The following is an 18,558-nucleotide window of genomic DNA, read 5'->3' as shown; positions in this document are numbered from 1 at the left end:
TGTTCCAGTATAGTATGTCTTGGTACCATGTCTATAGTTTAACTTTGTTAGGTGAATATATATTTATACAACATCAGCCCTTTCCTTGCCAGCTTCTGTGAGCAGGGCCTGCCTCTGTCTCACAGCTTAACTTTGCTTTATATTAGTGAAGTCTTGACCATTACTCTAGTTCAGGCCTCAGGCCTCATACTGGGCCTTCACTTACTACAGACACATCATAAAGCTCAGATTGGCATGTTAGTGTTGTGTTCTTTTCTAAGAATGCTGCATCCTTAATAACAGACAAGCTTCCTTTTGCCTAAAGGTCATCGATTTACATGGGCAAATTCTAGATCAGTTCTTCCTCTCTGACAAATTACCTGCAAGTCTCCTCATTGCTGAGGAAACTGGGATAAGTATGTGCTGACATTTAGAAAATTCTCTGTATAATATGTTTCCTGATGTTGGTTTCTTATTCCTCCTTCCCTGGGTTAGTGTGACTCAAGGTGGTGTGGCTGGAGCCTTGTGATGAAATTTTGACTTCTACAGCTTGCTTCTTGTATAGAAAGGTCACGCTGTGCTCTCAGGTCCTATCTTATCAGGAAAGATAAGGAAGCCTGACAGAAATTCATTTGTGAGATCCAAAAATGAAAAGCATTCAGGACCAAAATAATGAAAGAGAGGTAAAGAATTTAGACCAAACTGTTCAAACCTGATTGCTTAAACTTAAATCCATACTTGGATACCACAATAAAAGTGGTCTGATTTTCATGAGTGTTGCACAGCCACAACTTCCACTGAAGTCAGTAACAGCTGAAGGTGATCAGCTCCCCCTAAAAATCAGGCTACTGAATATTAACATTTTGGTCCTTAGTTCTAAAGATTCAGAAAGAAATGTCTGGAATCAAGCAACTGGTGCACTGGTTCTAGCCAACCAATAGAGACTTGGCAATCATGATCATTTATGGTTCATTTAAATCTTTTAATTCAACTAAAAATAGGTAAGACTATATGGAGTAAATTTTGGCCTTCCATGATTGTGCTGCAGCATAAGTGTTTAAAAATCAAAGTGGTGCCAGGAATGTTTTCAGTAGTAGAGCCATCTGTTAATACCGAGCAGGATGGCTCAAAGTCCACAGTGGAACACCCCCTGGTGGGCCTTTAAAAAAGAAGCAGGCCTTCCCCACCTGTTTAGCATCTACTGCAGCCCAGTTCTAGAGCATAGACATCTTGCAGATAAAGATCTAAATCCTTAAAGGTGAGATTTTCAAAAGGCACAAAGGGCAGGCAGGCATCCAACTCCCTAAATTCATGTAGCTGGAGTAGCATAACTTAGGTCGACTTACTGCGGTGTCTACACCATGCTGGGTCGATGGGAGAGCGTCTCCCATTGGCTTACCTTCCTCCTCTCATTCCCGGTGGAGTACCGGAATCAGAGAGCACTGTGCCGTCGATTTAACGGGTCTTCACTAGACCCACTAAATCGACCCCCAGTGCATTGATCGGAGCAGTGTCAATCACTCAGTAGCGTAAACGTAGCCTAAAACATTAAACTGAGGTAAACTAGAAATTAGAAAAAAATCGGGAGTTTCAAGAAAATGATCTGGCATTATGAGAACTCTGAATGCGAATGTAAATTCTACAGAAAGTTTGGATTTCAAGCACTAAAATTAATATGCAACTGGCTACCAACTTTACTACGATTTTAAAAGAGACTTCACAATAGAGAACACAGCCATGTGAAAATGTCTAATTATAAACTAGTGTGTAGAAAATTAGCACTGGACAGTAGAAAAAAGTAATTAACTTAGACCACAAAGACTAATTTGTGTAAATTATTTTACAGACTTTCAAACATTTTTTCAGTTTTGCAGGTACACATTTTTCAACATTATTTTTATATACAGATATAGAGTGGTCAAGTATACAATGTGACTGTACAGGCTGTACCATCCTTTTGGCTGGCCTGCCCTGCAGGCTGTTGGGCAGAAGGATGGGGACATGCTCCCACTTCCGCCCCACCCCCTGTCAGATGCCTAGTATCCTGGGAGGTGCAGACAGGGCCACCGAGAGCGGGTTCAGGCCCCGGTGAAAATTTTTTTTTGGGCCCCCCAGCAAGAGTGGACCAGCTAAACAGGGCCGACAAGGGGGGGAAGCCGGGCCCGGAATTTTTTCGGGCCCCCCAGCAAGGGCAGACCGGCTAAACAGGGCCAACGGAGGGGGAGGGGGGAAGCCGGGGCCCCTTCCGGACTGCCGGGCCCCAGTAATTTGTGCTGCCCCCCCCCGTCCCCGTTGGCCCTGGGTGCAGAGGTATTAGATCCTGATCATCACAACATATCACAGTGGATCAGGAAACGTATCATTTGATTTGACATCGTCTTCAATTAAAACTGGCTTTGATCATGTCTAAAAGTAGAACAATATAAACTCTGAACTCAGGTCTGAGTGTTTAAGAGACGGATGAGGCATACCCCCACCCCCCGAGGAAAACAAAGAGGGAAGCAGATAAAATGGAAAGAAAATCCAAAAAAAGGTAAGGTCTCTTTATATTGATGAAAGAAGGCAGAAAAAAGATAAAGTGATACATTTCTAGCAATGAGAAGCACAGTAAGCCTTGGCATCATGTATCTTAGATAACAGCTGTAACAGTAATAAATCCTGAGGTTTGCAGTGAATTGAACCATTATCATTGTTTCTTTTTATTTGTTTTCATTGTGTTTTGTCAGATGACTACATGCCTTCTTGCTTTACTCTTATATGTTTTTGGTTTACTTCCTGAAAATAAAATAGATATACAACAATGCATGTATAATCTTTCCCTATAAGCTCCCAGCATAAGCATGGGCGAAGCTCTATTCAGGAAAAGGAGGAAGATGGAACACACTGAAAAGAGAATGGGGAGGCGGGGTCAGATGAATCATGTAATGATTTCCCTATTCTAGATAAAAACAGCTGTTTATATGAACATAATTTAAAGGACAAGAGACTAGGCTTTCATCTGTAGTGATAATTTAGGACTAACTAAATCTGTCCTAAAGGGGGATGGACTAGATCAATACAAATGATTCAGCAATCTCATTTTCGGACCCGTTCTCAATCTTACGCAATTTCTTCTGAGGCAGGGGCTCTCCCATTGTGCAGACTGCCCAAACATCTCATGGATCATCTGATTCACTTACTGTCTATAGAAGCCGTTTCTTGGGTTAGCCTTTAGAGCAGCAGGACTTACTGAGTGATCCCACATTGTCTCATGGCACAGAATTCCGCTGTGTGCCTTGCTATGCTGCACTACTTTTTCATATTGGGGGCAGTCATGTGTCTTTTCTTTGTGGCATGTCCACAGCTGCAGTGCAATTTGGATAGTGCTCCTTCCTTTGTCTATCTTATTTTTTAGTTGCCTATCCGTTGCACAAGGCTCTTTGTCCTTTTTGTTTATTTTAATAAAACATGCCTGGACCCAAAAAGGTTCTGGAGGGCTTGACTCTGGTCTACCACTGGATTTCTGATGGTCAATAAAGAAGATGGAAGCTTTCCTGTAAGTGTCATTGGCACTCACTAGAGCAATTGAATTTTATTCTTCTTGGCAGGTTTAATAACAAAGGCTGATGTGTTCTTTATATTTGGATATAAATTACAAAAATTGAGAATTATATTTAAATAAAAAAGGTCTTATGTTGATTTAAAAATGTACATGATTCACTTTTCCTGCTGTCAATATATCATTTTATTAGGGGTCATTATGCTATGGACAACTATCTAAACGTAGCCTTAACTATAGTGTCTCAAACTATAGTTCAAAAACTGTCTGAACTTCAACACTTCCAAAAAAAGTGTATTTTTCTTCTTTCATAAAACAAAACAGACAACCCCCCAGAACATTCTTATACAAACATCTTTAAAACATGTTAAAAGTGTGGCATAAATCTATTTTAACAGAGATAAAGACCAATCCTGTTTTGCTGTTCCATAGTAGATGATGTGGCCCCCTATTTGGGCCTACACCAACATAGGATTATAGGAATACAGCCAAAATGGAGAGAGATAAGGATGAAACTTCAGGACATGAGACCAGTTTCCCGTATTCTGTAACATTCACTGCTGGTGAAAGATGGCAGATTGAAAATCTTGAAAAGTGAATTCTTCTACTTATTCACAATCCAATTACAGCACAGCCAACTACGATGCAAGTTCCCTGCCAGTGTAACCAAGTCCTAGCTTAGAGGCACCATGTCTAAGGCTACATCTACACTGCATGCTTCTTTTGACGATGTGCTGAGTATGTGCTCAAGTAGCTCTCACTCCCGGCATGGGTTAAAGTAACAGTGTAGACAGTGAGGCCTGGCTAGGGTGAATAGAGTACAGGCACGCCTGAAGGGTGTGGGTACTTACCCAAGTACGTACCCTACATAGCTCTCTACTTGCCCAAGCCATGCCTCCCCATCTACACTGCTATTTTTACCCGTGTACTGTCCTGCAGCCTCCCAGTGGCTAGAATCTTTCTCTGCCATAGGAAAAGACTCCAGCAGCAGGGAAAGACACTGGCAGCCTGAAGGCAGCAGGGAAGGGCTGTGGCAGTTCCCCGCTGCTAGAGCATTTTCTTGCTGGAGGGAAAGACTAACCCACAGCTCCCTGTTGCTGGAGGTTTTCCTCATTGCAGGTAAGGACTCCAGCAATAGGGAGGCTGATAGGAAAGGCTCTGCTAGCTCCCCACTGCTGGAGCCCTTCCCCACTGAAGGTAAAGACTCTGACAAGTGGGGAAAGGTTCTGTTGCTGAAGCTTTCCCTGCGGCTTCCCCCCTGCCACAGTCTGTCACTGACATATACACATGGCAGTGTAAGCAGAGCTTGCTTTTCACTGAGGCTTGTAGCTATGCCACCCTATATGCCACCAAAAGTGGCGAGTGGTATAGACATAGCCTAAGGGTGAGAGGGTTGTTCAACTTCCACATCCATTCATTCCTTTGCCTCCCTCCCAGAACTGCCAACGAAGGTCCCAGTGTCAATGTTTTCTGTGATGTGGCAACCTGCCCAGTATGAATTGTATTGAGACCATCCATTCAAGTGTTGACAACTAAACAGCCATCCGATGATAACTTTTGGTGCCTTATGAAATCAGTGACTTGGAGTGAAAGACTCTAAATCCCATTAACAACAACTTGAAATCACCAAGATCCAGACACCATTCAACAAAAAGACTCCAACTCATTTACTTGCAAGGAAGATATTTTCACCAGTACCTTGATGTTATATTCACAGAGATTTTTTTTTTTAGTTGGGTGAAGTGAAGAATTCTATTTCCAAACTACTCTACTCCATCTCTAAACTAAAAAATACTGTTCAAAGTTTTAAAAAGATCACTGACACATCTTCTTTAAATATGTAAACATGCTCAGGCCCACTTCCTTAAGTCCTGGAGTGTCACTCAGGTATTTGTCACAATATTTAATGGATGCGACATTTCATCTCAGAAGATGACAATGCTAAAAATGTGCTTTCCCTCATACTTTTGATGTGCAGCAAAGCCATTTCTAGCCATAGGCACTATGGGTTATATACGATTAAAGAAAAATGAAATTGTTGTTAAGGAGGATGAGAGCTTCACCTCTTAAAGAAATCCAACAATGTAATGTTTCTTGAGAAGAAGTCAGCCCTTACAGCAGTTGCCCCATGGGCAGACAGCATAAGAAAAATGGTGGAAGAGTATTCAGTGTAACTTGTTGTCTACTTCAGCTTGAATGGTGGAAAGCATTAAATATCTATAGCATTCCATCTGGTGAAAGCTGGTATGATGATCACTCTGAGATATGACCTAAAGTCAAACTAACTAGAAAAAAAGATTATGAAAACATTTATGTGTGGCAATTTTCTAATATTAATAGGGATATTATTTTGACTTACCTTTCTTGGCTTAATACACTCCCATCCTTTGAAGACTAGTATTTTGAGTGTAAAAAAAAAAGTGTTGTTCATAATGAAGACTAGTATAACGGAGGTTTAGTGCATTTTCAAAATCTCATAGAGGAAAAATGTACCACCTGTATTTTAATAATGAATGTGAAGCAAATTTAAACAATTAATGCTTAATTCCCTTGTCTATTAATATACATACAGTGAGGTAAGCATGGAGCAAAAATGAACATAATATGTACATTTGACATAAGGTTGGATAATTTGAAGATGTCAATATTTCATGTTGCAGAGCAAAGCTTACCTTGTATCCTGATGATTTGATGTGCACTCCTCGCTTGGTCAGAGTAGATTTCATTCGGATGAAAAAAGAGCGCTCTAGGGTGTTGTCAGTGGTTAGTAGACTGGGGCTTGTTGATTCCACTAGGGAATAGAAAAAAAATACATACACAGATGATTTAGATTTTTATACAGCCCCTCTAAGCTATTTCTCAGGTGCAATCCTTGAACTCGCTAAAAATAAATGACTGATGGATGCTGAGTGTTGTAATCAATTTACCTCATTTACAAAATGTTTATTTAGCAAAAAAAATTTGAAAAATATATGTACAAACAGTAACTCTCATTTTCAGGTTCTTTTTTCTTAATGTCTCAAAGAATTTTAAACACGAAGTTGCCTCATTAACTCTTTCCTACGCAATTATGCTGCTAGCTTTTTTTTTTTTAATTGTGAAGTTTCTTAATGTTATGTGACATGGTCAGTGTTATTGGGGAGGCAAGGCTGTCTACTGAACTACATCTGCAAATTCTAATCCAGTATTCTATCCCCCGTTTTCCCTACTTTGTTTGCTGTGACACCTTGGTCACACTTCAGCTCTTGATGCCTCAGTTTCCCCATTAGTTTGGGTTAATTAATACCCAGAAAGCACCACGTGACCATCAGATGAAAAGCACTACTATTATGATTGGCAATAATAACAATAATAATTAGGTATTAGTGACTAATGACGATGGAACGGCTTCAAGATTCATTTAGCGTTAAGTGAAGTTTCCTCTTTGAAACTACAGACCACATCTTTGTGTTCAGATGCCTTAGCCACAAGACATATAGTAGATAAGAACAAATGGTATGTGCCAAGTATGATAAAATAATATATGCAGATTTAGGGAATGTAATATCACCATGTTCCCCATGCAACTTTTTAATACTTTTGTTTTCAAGCCAAAGGTTTCTATGCAATGTTTTCTTCTAACAAATAATTCACAGAAGCTTCTGGAGCAACTCTACAACAAACAACTGCTGGGAATGAAACATATTTCAGTTCCAAGGAGTTATTATAAGCAACAATGAATAAAAAAATTGTTTAAAATCAAGAAAAATACCTTGTTGCTGTGCTTTTAGAGAATATGATCAATTACTGGTCAAAACCATTCCAAGTATTTATAAAAGCATTTGATATGCAGCACATACAAACCCTGCTTGCTTGTGAGCTAAGGATTATCTTGTGTTGTGCTTGTTCTAATGTGGTCACGTTTTCTTGTATTTATGGCATTTCAACTCTGTTATGATGAAACTGCTGACAAGAATGCCCCTTTCTTTAGTATCTCTTTTAAGGTTTTTTGTTTTAGAGAGCATGAATTCGATGTCATTTTAAATGTACAGCTCTTTATCACTCGAGGGAAAAGCAGAGCCATGTTATATTTAGTACTTTCATTTCTTCTGATTAAATATGAATTACTATGAAATTTTTCTCATCATCTAACACGCCATAATACGCCAACAGCTTTTTAATACACTATATAAGCACAAACTTCTGCTCTAAGAGTTTAATTTGCCCCTCTAATCCAATCACATCAACCTTATTTCTCTTATCAGAGATTCCCATTTTGAATTAAATGAGCTCATTAGTTTTAATCAAAAGCAGAGAGATCAAAACTTAAACGTAAATGCTTTAGATCAGAACTGTCAGTCAGCCGTGCAGTTCTATTTTACTAAAACACAAGATCAGAGACCCTTAGAACCAATTTTTTCTCGTAAGGGATGCTGAGAGCTTGAAGATGCTATATCCTTTTTTTTTTTTTCCCAAGGACAGATTATACATTTAAGGTTAGACTTAATTTAGAGCTTTTTTTTTCATCCTGGTGGAAATGGAAAAGTATGCCAATCTACTGTTGTCTCTTTCACATTTATTGGTGCTGGTCCTTAGAGACCTGAACAAACGTGAAGCCATCAGAATCCATGCCACAAACCTGGCCTCAAAAAATTCAGCTCTGCTCAACAATATCATGTTTGCAACATCTAAGAAATGAAACTTTCAAAAAAAGGAAATGTATTTCAGGGTCAAGGTTACTGGAACTCTGATACAGCAATGAAGGGCCAACCAGAATACAAGCAGTACTTGTGATATGAGAATCATTATTAATTATTACTGCCTACAGTACAGTGCTTTAAGAGTACATTAAGAAACCACAGCATGGGTGCTTCCTGCTGTGTGAAGAAATGCGAGAATCAGCTTAACATGTGCAGTAGTTGCAGTCCAGCGCATTATACCCTAATACAGGCAATAAGTACGACATGTCCCCATGTGTTGTAATGGTAATTACCTAAACACGCAGAAGTAATGTTAATTAAACACACAAAACCTTGCATCTGAATAAAATTAAAGCTGTGGCATGAACATATCATACCCAAGAAATGTAAAGATGAGAACATTTTTTATCCTTAATTCACATTTCTGAAGAAAAGTGAAACAACCTATATTTAGTAAAGTATCCTTGGCACTGAATATTTCCTGGGTTCTTTTGAGCTTGTATCACAGGCTTGACATTATTTGACCTTAACATATCTATAAAACCTATATATCTTTCAGTGAACATTATATCATGCAATGTTGTTTAATAATGTTAATCATCATTATGCATATGGTATTTTAAAGGTAGGATAAAAAGTCACAGGGACATATTCTACCCTTGCTACATGCACAGAACATACCTACTGACGTCAATGTGAGATTTGCAGAGAGATAAACGGTGGAATATGGCCACTGCGAATGCCCAAGAGTTGATTTTAAATGTTAATCACTGAGCCATTTAATAATATTTTTTTCAATTATATCAAAGGAGAATAGCAATCTAAGTGCCATCAGAATGAAAATCTAAAACATTTCATGTTTAAAGAGATCTTTTGGCATTTTAGAAGTGCAAAAAAGCAAGAATCTGGGAAAGTCCTACTTTGCTTCAATTGGTGATGTTCAAGAGAACAATCCTGCATTCTTTGTGCTTCCCAACTATTACTGAAGACAATATGAGTATGGAAGGCAGAAGGAATGTATACATTGTCTCCAAGAGCATAAAAATGCAACCTGTGATATCTGTACTAATGTATTACCCAGATTAAAAGGTCAAGCAAAACCCCCGGCCAGACTCAAATGGGGGAAACACATGAACTAAGGCCCAGATCCTTCAATGAGCTTTCTGTGGATGGACATCTTCACCTGCATGGAGCCTCACTGACTTCATGAAACAGAACCAAACAATATAGAACAGTGTAAGTCATACCTCTCCAACAGCAATAACAGAAGCACGGTATCCATGTCTGATGCACAAACATATACATATTCAAACAATTTGTCCCTGAGGAGAGAGAGCAAGCCCAGATATGATTTATGTCTTAAAGTCCAAGTAAATAAGAAAAGGATGGCAAAGCTCCATAAATGAATATCCAACCACTCATATCCTTTTGTCATATGTACTAAAAAAATGAGAGAAAAGAAGAGATATGGTATTTTCCCCATGTTAACACGCAAAAGATTGTTTTTTGAGCTCACTCTTTCAAAGGGCCAGGAGCTTCAGAGGTGTAGATGACAAGCTACAACATTAATACCTCTGCTGAGTTCCAGGGGATTCAGTTAAAGAACAACTTGGTCTCAACACCATTAAAATAAGCTTTCACCTGCACCTACACTTCTTCTTTGATACAAAAACCTTTGTTAAATTGAACCAAGAGGAAAAACAAGGAGCTATTGACACACCGCAAAGGGGAGTCCAAATAGGAGGGGACATACACATTAGTAAGAAAGGGATGCTTGCTAGCTCATGTCCTATTGTAGGCTTATAAGCATTTTCCTGAATATTCTCAAAATCTCGTCACAGTTTGTATGTGCAACAGAGAACCACTAAATTCAGGCATGCACCTGGGCAACACAAATATGTAATTTCAGCTGGACTCGATGCTTACACATCCCTTTAAAAATACTTCTATTTCCTTTTGTGCACAGTTTTGCAGTTTATTGCCTCTATCCAGGCATTAAAAGACTTTCAAGGAAGATTTAATCGTCAGCAGTTAACTACCCTATTTCCCCCCCCATATTATTGTGTCTTAAAGTGAGGTCCTAATCAGAAACACAACTCTTAAAATGATATTGTTTCCATGATCATCCTCTCTCAATAACCTACAGATCAAATTTTCTTACTTTCCCAGTAAAAATATTGTTTGATCAAGACACATTGGCGACCAAGGACAGACACAGGGATGGATTTTAAGTGACAGGCTACAACTTCATTAAACTTGACCGGGGAGGGGTGCAACCCACCCTGTCACCCAAACTCACATACCCAGTGGGGGTTACAGGGCTCCTACCATATAACCCCTAAATCCAGGCACACTATTCTCAGCCTGCCCCTAGGATTCAGCTCACTCTTCTGAATCCTTTTACACCTCCACTCCACGTCCCCTTGGTGAGGAGCACAGAGGGTACTAAAAGAGGAGTACCTTAGCCCATGAAGGCCACAAGGTCTCCCTCATACCATAGGTACAAGGTTCATCAGCAAAAGCCCAGGTCTTTTATTTCTCATCTTTTTAGCCTTTCAACCGTACTGGAAACCTGCCACACACTGTGGAACTAACATCCCTACAAGGTACTACAGTACCACTAATTACTAAATCCTACTCCTATTTAATCTATCATAGAATAATAGAATATTAGGGTTGGAAGAGACCTCAGGAGGTCATCTAGTCCAATCCCCTGCTCAAAGCAGGACCAACACCAACTAAATCATCCCAGTCAAGGCTTTGTCAAGCCGGGCCTTAAAAACCTCTAAGGATGGAGATTCCACCACCTCTCTAGGTAACCCATTCCAGTGCTTCACCACCCTCCTAGTGAAATAGTAGTTCCTAATATCCAAACTATCTGTGCCTCTATGCTATCTATGCTGCGAGGAAGGCAACCTCCCCACCCTCAGCCTCTGCCAATTTTGCCTCAAAAAAATTCCTTTCTGGTCCCCAAAATAGGCAATCGATCAGCCCCATACCATCTGCAAAACACAGCTCCATTACTACAGTTTTAAGGAGGGGAGATGCACTGCTGAAATGGAGCAAGAAAAAGCTCCCAAGGACCTGGGCTAAGGTTTGAAGGAGTTCCCCTCCTCCCCTACCTGGCCCCTGGGTGGATAAAGTCTTTGAAGAAAGAGAAGCCACTCCTGTGTGTGCTCCCCCAATCCTTTCTACTGAGACTGTCCCAATCACTATCTGTCCCATCAAGTTTTCCACCCATTGAGGCAAGTGGGTGGCATTTTATAACTGGGAGCAGCAGCAAGTCAAGCTGATTTCTTTCCGGCCCATCACCCTTAGTAAGTCCTTCTGAAGTCTGTGGGACTTCTGATGTGCTCAGAGTTAAGTACATGGTTAGGAGCTTTGCTGGATCAGACCAGAGTTGTCAGCTTGCAAGATCAAGTCCCAAATTAACCATTTTATTGATGTAGCAGGAGCCAGAATTGAATCCAGCTCACCCTCCCCCAGCAATATTACTATGAAGGACTAAACGGAATCAAATGTAGAAAAATATTTTTGCTATAACCCACTAGGTCCAAAACCATGATTTTTGTAGCACGAAAAGGGAGAGTCCCAGCTTTCTAAGTAGATAAACAGCATTTCTTTCTAGCCTGAGAAGGCCCTTAAAATTCCAGTGATATTATATATAGAAAAGCTGTTTTAGGTCATTGTTAGAGGTTTCTAAAAAGTGCTAGTTATAATTTCTCTCTATGGGGCCTCTTTAGTTGGATTCGTGGCATCAAAGCATCCTGATTTTACAGGCAAAGGGATATGAAAAAGAGTCCTAATGCTTATTTATTTATTTATTTATTTATTTATTTTGAAGACTATGGAACCAACACAACAAACAACATAGATACATGCCTCACTTCAAACATGCAAGTTATTTCAATGGAGTGACTTGTGCTTAAAATTAGGCACCTGCTTAAAAGTTTTGCTGGATCATGGCCAAATACAGAATAGTCTGCTCCTTACGACTAGAAACACAAGAATGTGTGGGAAAATAATACAAAGATTATACCTTATCTGGCCAACAAAGAAATTCAGTCAATATATAATGAGATATATTGTATAATTCCAATGATGTCACTTTTTCACACACCAAGAAAATTTTTTTCAAGACTAATAGATTCAGTACCAGAGGTTTGTTCTATTTGAACATCAGGTAAATGAGAATTTTTAGAAAGATTACACTTATCAATACCTTCAAAGGACTAACCCTCAGCTAGGGTGACCAGATGAGAGGAAGAAAATATCGGGGCACATGGGGGGCGGGGTTGCCGACGGAGGAAAAAAAAGAAAAAAAAAATCCCACCAGAGCGTGAAATATCGGGACAAATTGCGTCCTGACCAAACATCAGTCAGGCCGCAGGACAAATGCCTAAATATTGGGACAGTCCCGATTTTATCAGGACGTCTGGTCACCCTACCCTCAGCTAAATTTGTTTTAGGAGGTTTCAGACCTCTACAAATTTTGAGCCTGATCAAAATCCAGAAAGACATTTTTAGTCTCATTAAATAACTTGTAACATTACAGGATTAAATATTGCTATCACTCGAACATATGTCTTATCAACATTTGTTTTTAAAGCCTTTGGTTGTGTTTCCCATGCAAAAATATGAAAAAATTAAAACTGGACATCACTGATATTGAACCACCTTCTTTTAAACACACATTACAGTTTTGTCACAATCCATTACAGAAGAGTGAGCAACTGGGTTCTACAAATCTCCCACAACATTGTAGCTCTAGAGATGTGTAACTGGAAAGCCTATTAGATACTTAATAAAGGCTCAGATTTTATATCTTCAAACAGCTCTAGCAAAGAAACAAGAGGATCTTTACTTTCTGCTACTTTTTGTAAATCTAATATACAGATGCTGGAGGCTCTGGATTTATCCTTTGAGGCGCCAACCTCTGATGTAGTACACCATTATCTTGATCTAGACAATATTTTAAGATCAGTTCAACTATATTTAATGTTGATTCTATTCTTTATTTGTAATTAACTGATCTATTCTCATTCTTGTTATGGTTGTTTGCAATTTTTGTATTTCTGAGACAGTGACATCTAAGTTTTTATCCATTTGTTTTAGTAGTTCATAGAAACACTCTATGTAATGTTATCATCCGCCCCAGACATCAAAGAGCCCAAACTGAAGTAACAAGCCTTCACCTGTGCAAAGGGGGACACAGCCTCAGAGGGGAAGCTCTTCAATGAGGTGTTCACCGTTAGTTCTGCATTGAATATGCAAATCTAGTTAATTCTGTTTCTTTGACTTCTCAGGTGACTGATGCTTCCTTGGTGTCATTTAACCAAACAAAACAATGGCCCAGGCCCTCAGATGTACCAGAGTTCTGCTAAATGCACATGAGGAGAAGGGTGGCAAGGGTTCAGCCCCTAATGCAATTACAATAATCTCAGGATTGCTCTAATTTATGCCATTTTAAGACCCCTAACACTAGAACACACTGCACTCTAGCCATGCTCCCTCAAAGCCCCAAGATGCGCCAGGTAGAGAGAGCACAGAGCTAGCTATATCAGCTTTATGTCACCTGGGTTCACCTGCACTCAGGGAAGCCCTACTGCCCCTTAAGGACAGCTTTAGAAACATTTTTGCACTGCTCTGCAGTGCAAATTGGCCATGGCACAGACCAGGATCTGGCCCAAACCCACCTGAGAAGCTAAAACAAAGCAAAAATGTACAAAGGAAAAGCTGAGCAGTTCATATATACAAAGAAGCAGAAAAAAACATCAATAGTATTTGTAGATACTCCCCTTGGAAATCCAGCAAGCTCACTTTTCAATAATTAGGGAGCCCCAGGCCCCAAGTTTATACAAAAAATTATGGGGAAAGAAGAGGGGGGAGGGAGAAATAAGGGATTGTTCATAGGAGAAGTCCTCTGTTTAAACTCTCTCAGGTTGGTGATGACATGTTTCACTGTAAGAGAATAGGGGCTCCTGACTCTGAGTGGCCATCAGCACCATCCTGTATATATACAGAGTATATACAGACTGCACACTAGTATGTCACAAAGGTTTTAATTTCACTTGTTTAGAAAGACACTGCATACTTCACTATTGACTTCACCACTCAGAAGCAATGAGCCCATTCTAAATTCATAACAATAAAGTCTTTAAACTGCAGCAGACCATTATGTATTAACGCACACACATTCTGAATCTAAATTATCATTCTTGCAGATAACAAGAAATATACATTTTCTGCAGAGACAGCAATTCTTACTAATTAACTGAGAAAACACGGGTGAAAAAAATATCAAAATTTTGGATGACAGTGTGGCCTATTTTTTGTTTCTTTTTATCTTCAAAGTCTGGTTCGTCTAATGTGTTTTTTTTTTTAATCCCTTCAAATTTTCCAAGCCAGCAAGCTGAGTTGTGGCATGACATATCAGATCGTATCCGTTATGTTGCATTATGTTATGTAACAATCTTAACATCCTTAAACAATGTTGACACCAAGACTTTAAAAAACGGGAAAGGAAAGCCAAACAATGTATTATTTTGAAAGGGATATTATACACTTCTTTAGGATTTTGAAATCCTAAGTACCATGAATGGAATCTAATGGAATATTCCACCCACTGAACATGAGAGTCAGATAAGAAAATGCCTGTACTAGGGAAAGGACCTCAAATTCTGTTCCCCATTCATTGTATGGCCAGGAAATACAGAGCTCTTGAGCAAAATATGGCATCAACACCATTGCAATCTCATCTGAGTTGCATCCACTATATCATATTTTAACAATGAGAGCTAGGATGCTGATTCTGAGGAGTGCTGAGCCCCTGAAATTATCACTGAAGTCAAGGAGCACTGACATTAGCAGGCATCACACAGGGTTCAGGCCCTAACTCCATGAACTTCCCAACTCAACCAACCAATGAGATAAAACTTGCTCTGCATCCCCAAAAAACTTTAGAGGACACCCTCCCCCCATCACTTGTCCAGACAGAGGAGTGTACTGGATGTCTGTGTTATCTCTAATAAGAGTAAGAGACAAGCAAACAATCATGTGATACATAGGTATAATTCCACCAAGGGATGCCACTGTTATTATAACCCACAAAATGAGATGCTCTACACAAATGTGTGAGTGTGCTATGCTTAGAGCATCACACATACAGTATCAGATAATAGCCCTTAATCTTGCATCCCCTTCCTGTATCTTGGATAGGTTCTTTGGTCCTTCCCCATGCACCTTCTTAAATCACTCACAAACAGAAATATTTGAACGTGTAATCATATGGCTTTCTGCTGAGGCTCTGCACTCTGGACCACACTATATCCTGCTACAGAGCATGCACATTTAGAAATTGGTGGTAGCCCAAGTATTAGTTATCAAGCCATCAATGTGCATAGTGAAGCTTCTCTACCATGGAAAGGGTTCTAACTCTTTTAAAAAGGAGGCTGGAGACTCCGAATTAAGATTAAAAGACCAAAATACATGTGCAGTAGCTAGGCTAAACAACGATATCAGTGGACGTGACAACCATGTACAAGAATCTGGAGGGTGTAAGCTCCAAGGAGGGTGAGGTTTAGGGTCATACAACAGATTGTACAGCCATGAGCAATTAAATGAAATTAAGAGAAAGCAAACATGGGCTAAATCTCAGGGAAAATTTCCTCATGTATTACACATTGAAATACTCCTCCACAGAACTGGTGAAATCTCCAATACTAGAGACATTTAACAACTTCACAATGTCAGGGATGGATTCTAAGTGATCAGGACCTGATCTAGAAGTCAACAGAAAAACTATACTGAGAGCTAGATCAGGCCCTTGATGACCATCTTTACCACTCAAACTTCTGTGGGTGGATGATGCTTATAGATTAGATTGTATATGCCAAGTTTCAACCCAGAGTCCATTTATGGATCAGGTGCCAACCTTTAAAAATGTACACAGTTCTCAAAATACTGACACCAGGCTCAGTAATAACCAGAGTAATGGACACTACTATAACTAAGGCCAAATTTTCAAAAGTTTAATCCAGGCTTTATTTATGGACAGGAAAAATCACTCCTGCAATTACTTGCAAATGTAATTTTGTTTTTACAGGTGAATGTGTGGGGACAAATAAAATTTCAATGTGTAAACTACATTTATAGGTTATTGTTTGCTCAGTTTGCATGACCAGATAGGACTAGTATGTGCAAATTTGGTCACTTGTGTACAAAAGATTGCACACACACAGAGGCCATGTCTTGAAAATTTGCCCCATAATGTTAAGTACAATTAGGCTTTCCTCCATTTATTTTCTAACTCAATAGTATGTGCATGTAGCGGCAAAGAAGGCACAGAAGAAAAACCAAAGTGCAAACACCATTAATAGACTTTCTAAGTCATTGTATGAAGATATAGTTTAATGCTTCACTATTCCTGGAGAAACAAAATGACCTGAACTGTAGCTGGTGTTCATATTCTTGTTATCACAATAGAACAAAAAAGCACAGCTAAAGTTAATGCCTGTCACAACTTACATTATTACTAATATTATTCTTACAGTCTAGAAATGTATAATATTAGGATACAAATTCCCACCTTGTGTTACTTCTTCCCATGTAAATTCTCATCCCACAAAATGTTTTACATGTTTAGTGAAATATCAGGCTAGTTAGTTGGCAGGATGAAGTTATAAATAAGATTTGCTTTATTCCTGCAACATTAAAAGATATATTTTACAAACCAAATTTGGCAGGTCATTGGTTTGTGAAATACATATATCTTTTTTGGCTGTTTGAAAACAACATAATAAAGGTTTGCCATTAAAGGAACTAGTCAGGAAGGAAATTTTAACTCTTAAAGCCCTTTGAAAATGTTACAATCTGCTGGGCTTCAATCCATTATCTAAACATTTGCAAATGTACCCATATTCATCAAATAGACCGGAACAGTTGAAGAAGAGCTGTTATGGCCCTCTGAATGAATGGTATACAAACTATACTGGGCATGAACCTCAAATTCCCTTCTGAAAATTCATTTATTTTAAGTAAAGGAATACATAATCTAATCTGACCTAGCAGCCTCATCTCTGGTCAGGTCAGCAATGCTTGTAAATTTTCAAGATTCAATAAAGGTCGCAAAGAAAACCCAGCCCTAACTTACAGTAGCCTGACCTGTTAGTGTATTTCTTCTGTTAAATAACATACATTCAAATAAAGTTAAAAAAAAAAAACATTCAAGTGACTAAGATGACATTGAACTGGGGGACTAAACTGGATAAAAAGTAACATTTGTGTTTGCTTTATGGAATGGGTAGGGAGAACAAACACTGGAAAAGGAGGAAATGTATGCAGTCTAACAACTGAGGAACTCTTTATGAAGGCAAAATGACCACTGAACTCACCGGGAGTCTTGTATTTGCATAAGGAGTACAAGTTTAGGCCCTATGCAGATTTTGAAAAATAAGATGTTGAGATACAGCTACATTTATCTTTCCTGGGTTTGAAAGGCTTAAATGAGCATATGGCCCTCTCTTGGGTTTGGAAGTTTGCATGTAAATTTTGAACACTTTGTAATGTAGTGCAACACCTTCATTAAAAAGTTGGTGCTATAGAATACACTGAAATACTGAGGTTTTTTTTTGTCCTAATAGGATCAACTGTTTTTTCCCCTTATCTTGCAAGTTTTCAAATCTTGCTTAGTAACTTGTGAATCATAAACTGACACTCCAGAGCATAGCTGTGAAAATAACTGTGGTTCAGAGCTGCCAATAATGGCCCACTAAAGTTCCTTCCTAGCACATGGCATAAAAAACCCTTATGATGTCGCCTAACACTGCCAGCTTGTTTGGGTTTAAAAATCACAATAAAAGAGATTGCTTTCCAGATTTTCATATGCCAAGCAGGGGTTGCTTCTTGGTGAGGTTCTCCCCTGAGAGAGAGAAGAGCATTCAAGCTATCTCATGCTGCTCACAGTCAGTGTTTGGATGATACTACTCTGGGGAAATAGACACAGTGTCAAAGTCAAGCTGCTACCAGTGGGTGTTTCTGCACACATCTACTAAGCAGTAGGAAAGTTCAAGGGAAAAAATAGGGTATCATAAAGATAGTCTTTGAGAGTACATGACATCCAACACAAGCTATTATGCAGTAGACGGTACACGCCAAAGAACAAACAGTATGAATACAGAAAGTGAACATTTTAAATCTTACTGGAAACCCCCTGTAAATGTAGCCACTTGAGGGATCTATTTCTTGAGAAAAAACATTTTGTGCTCTTGGGATACTTTTTGGATTTTATTTCCAATACCTGCATTCTGGATCGAGTGGAGCAATGCTTTTATCACAACTATAAAATGGTTATGAGCCAATTCC

At 39.1% G+C, this 18,558-nt stretch overlaps 1 protein-coding gene across 6 annotated transcripts in view; it reads right to left on the bottom strand.

The window, feature by feature from the left end:
• Positions 1–18,558, bottom strand: part of NPAS3 (neuronal PAS domain protein 3) — an 821,267-nt gene that overhangs the window by 71,067 nt on the left and 731,642 nt on the right. For all 6 annotated transcript variants that reach the window (XM_054028282.1, XM_054028283.1, XM_054028280.1 and 3 more), the window contains one exon: positions 6,190–6,308. In XM_054028282.1, the coding sequence (XP_053884257.1) occupies positions 6,190–6,308 (119 nt within the window). The remainder of the gene's footprint in view (positions 1–6,189; positions 6,309–18,558) is intronic.

The sequence above is a fragment of the Malaclemys terrapin genome, chromosome 4, assembly GCF_027887155.1.
Source record: "Malaclemys terrapin pileata isolate rMalTer1 chromosome 4, rMalTer1.hap1, whole genome shotgun sequence".
Classification (NCBI taxonomy): Eukaryota; Metazoa; Chordata; order Testudines; family Emydidae; genus Malaclemys; species Malaclemys terrapin.
Note: the sequence above shows the minus strand (reverse complement) of the source record. Positions and strands in the feature narration are given on the sequence as shown.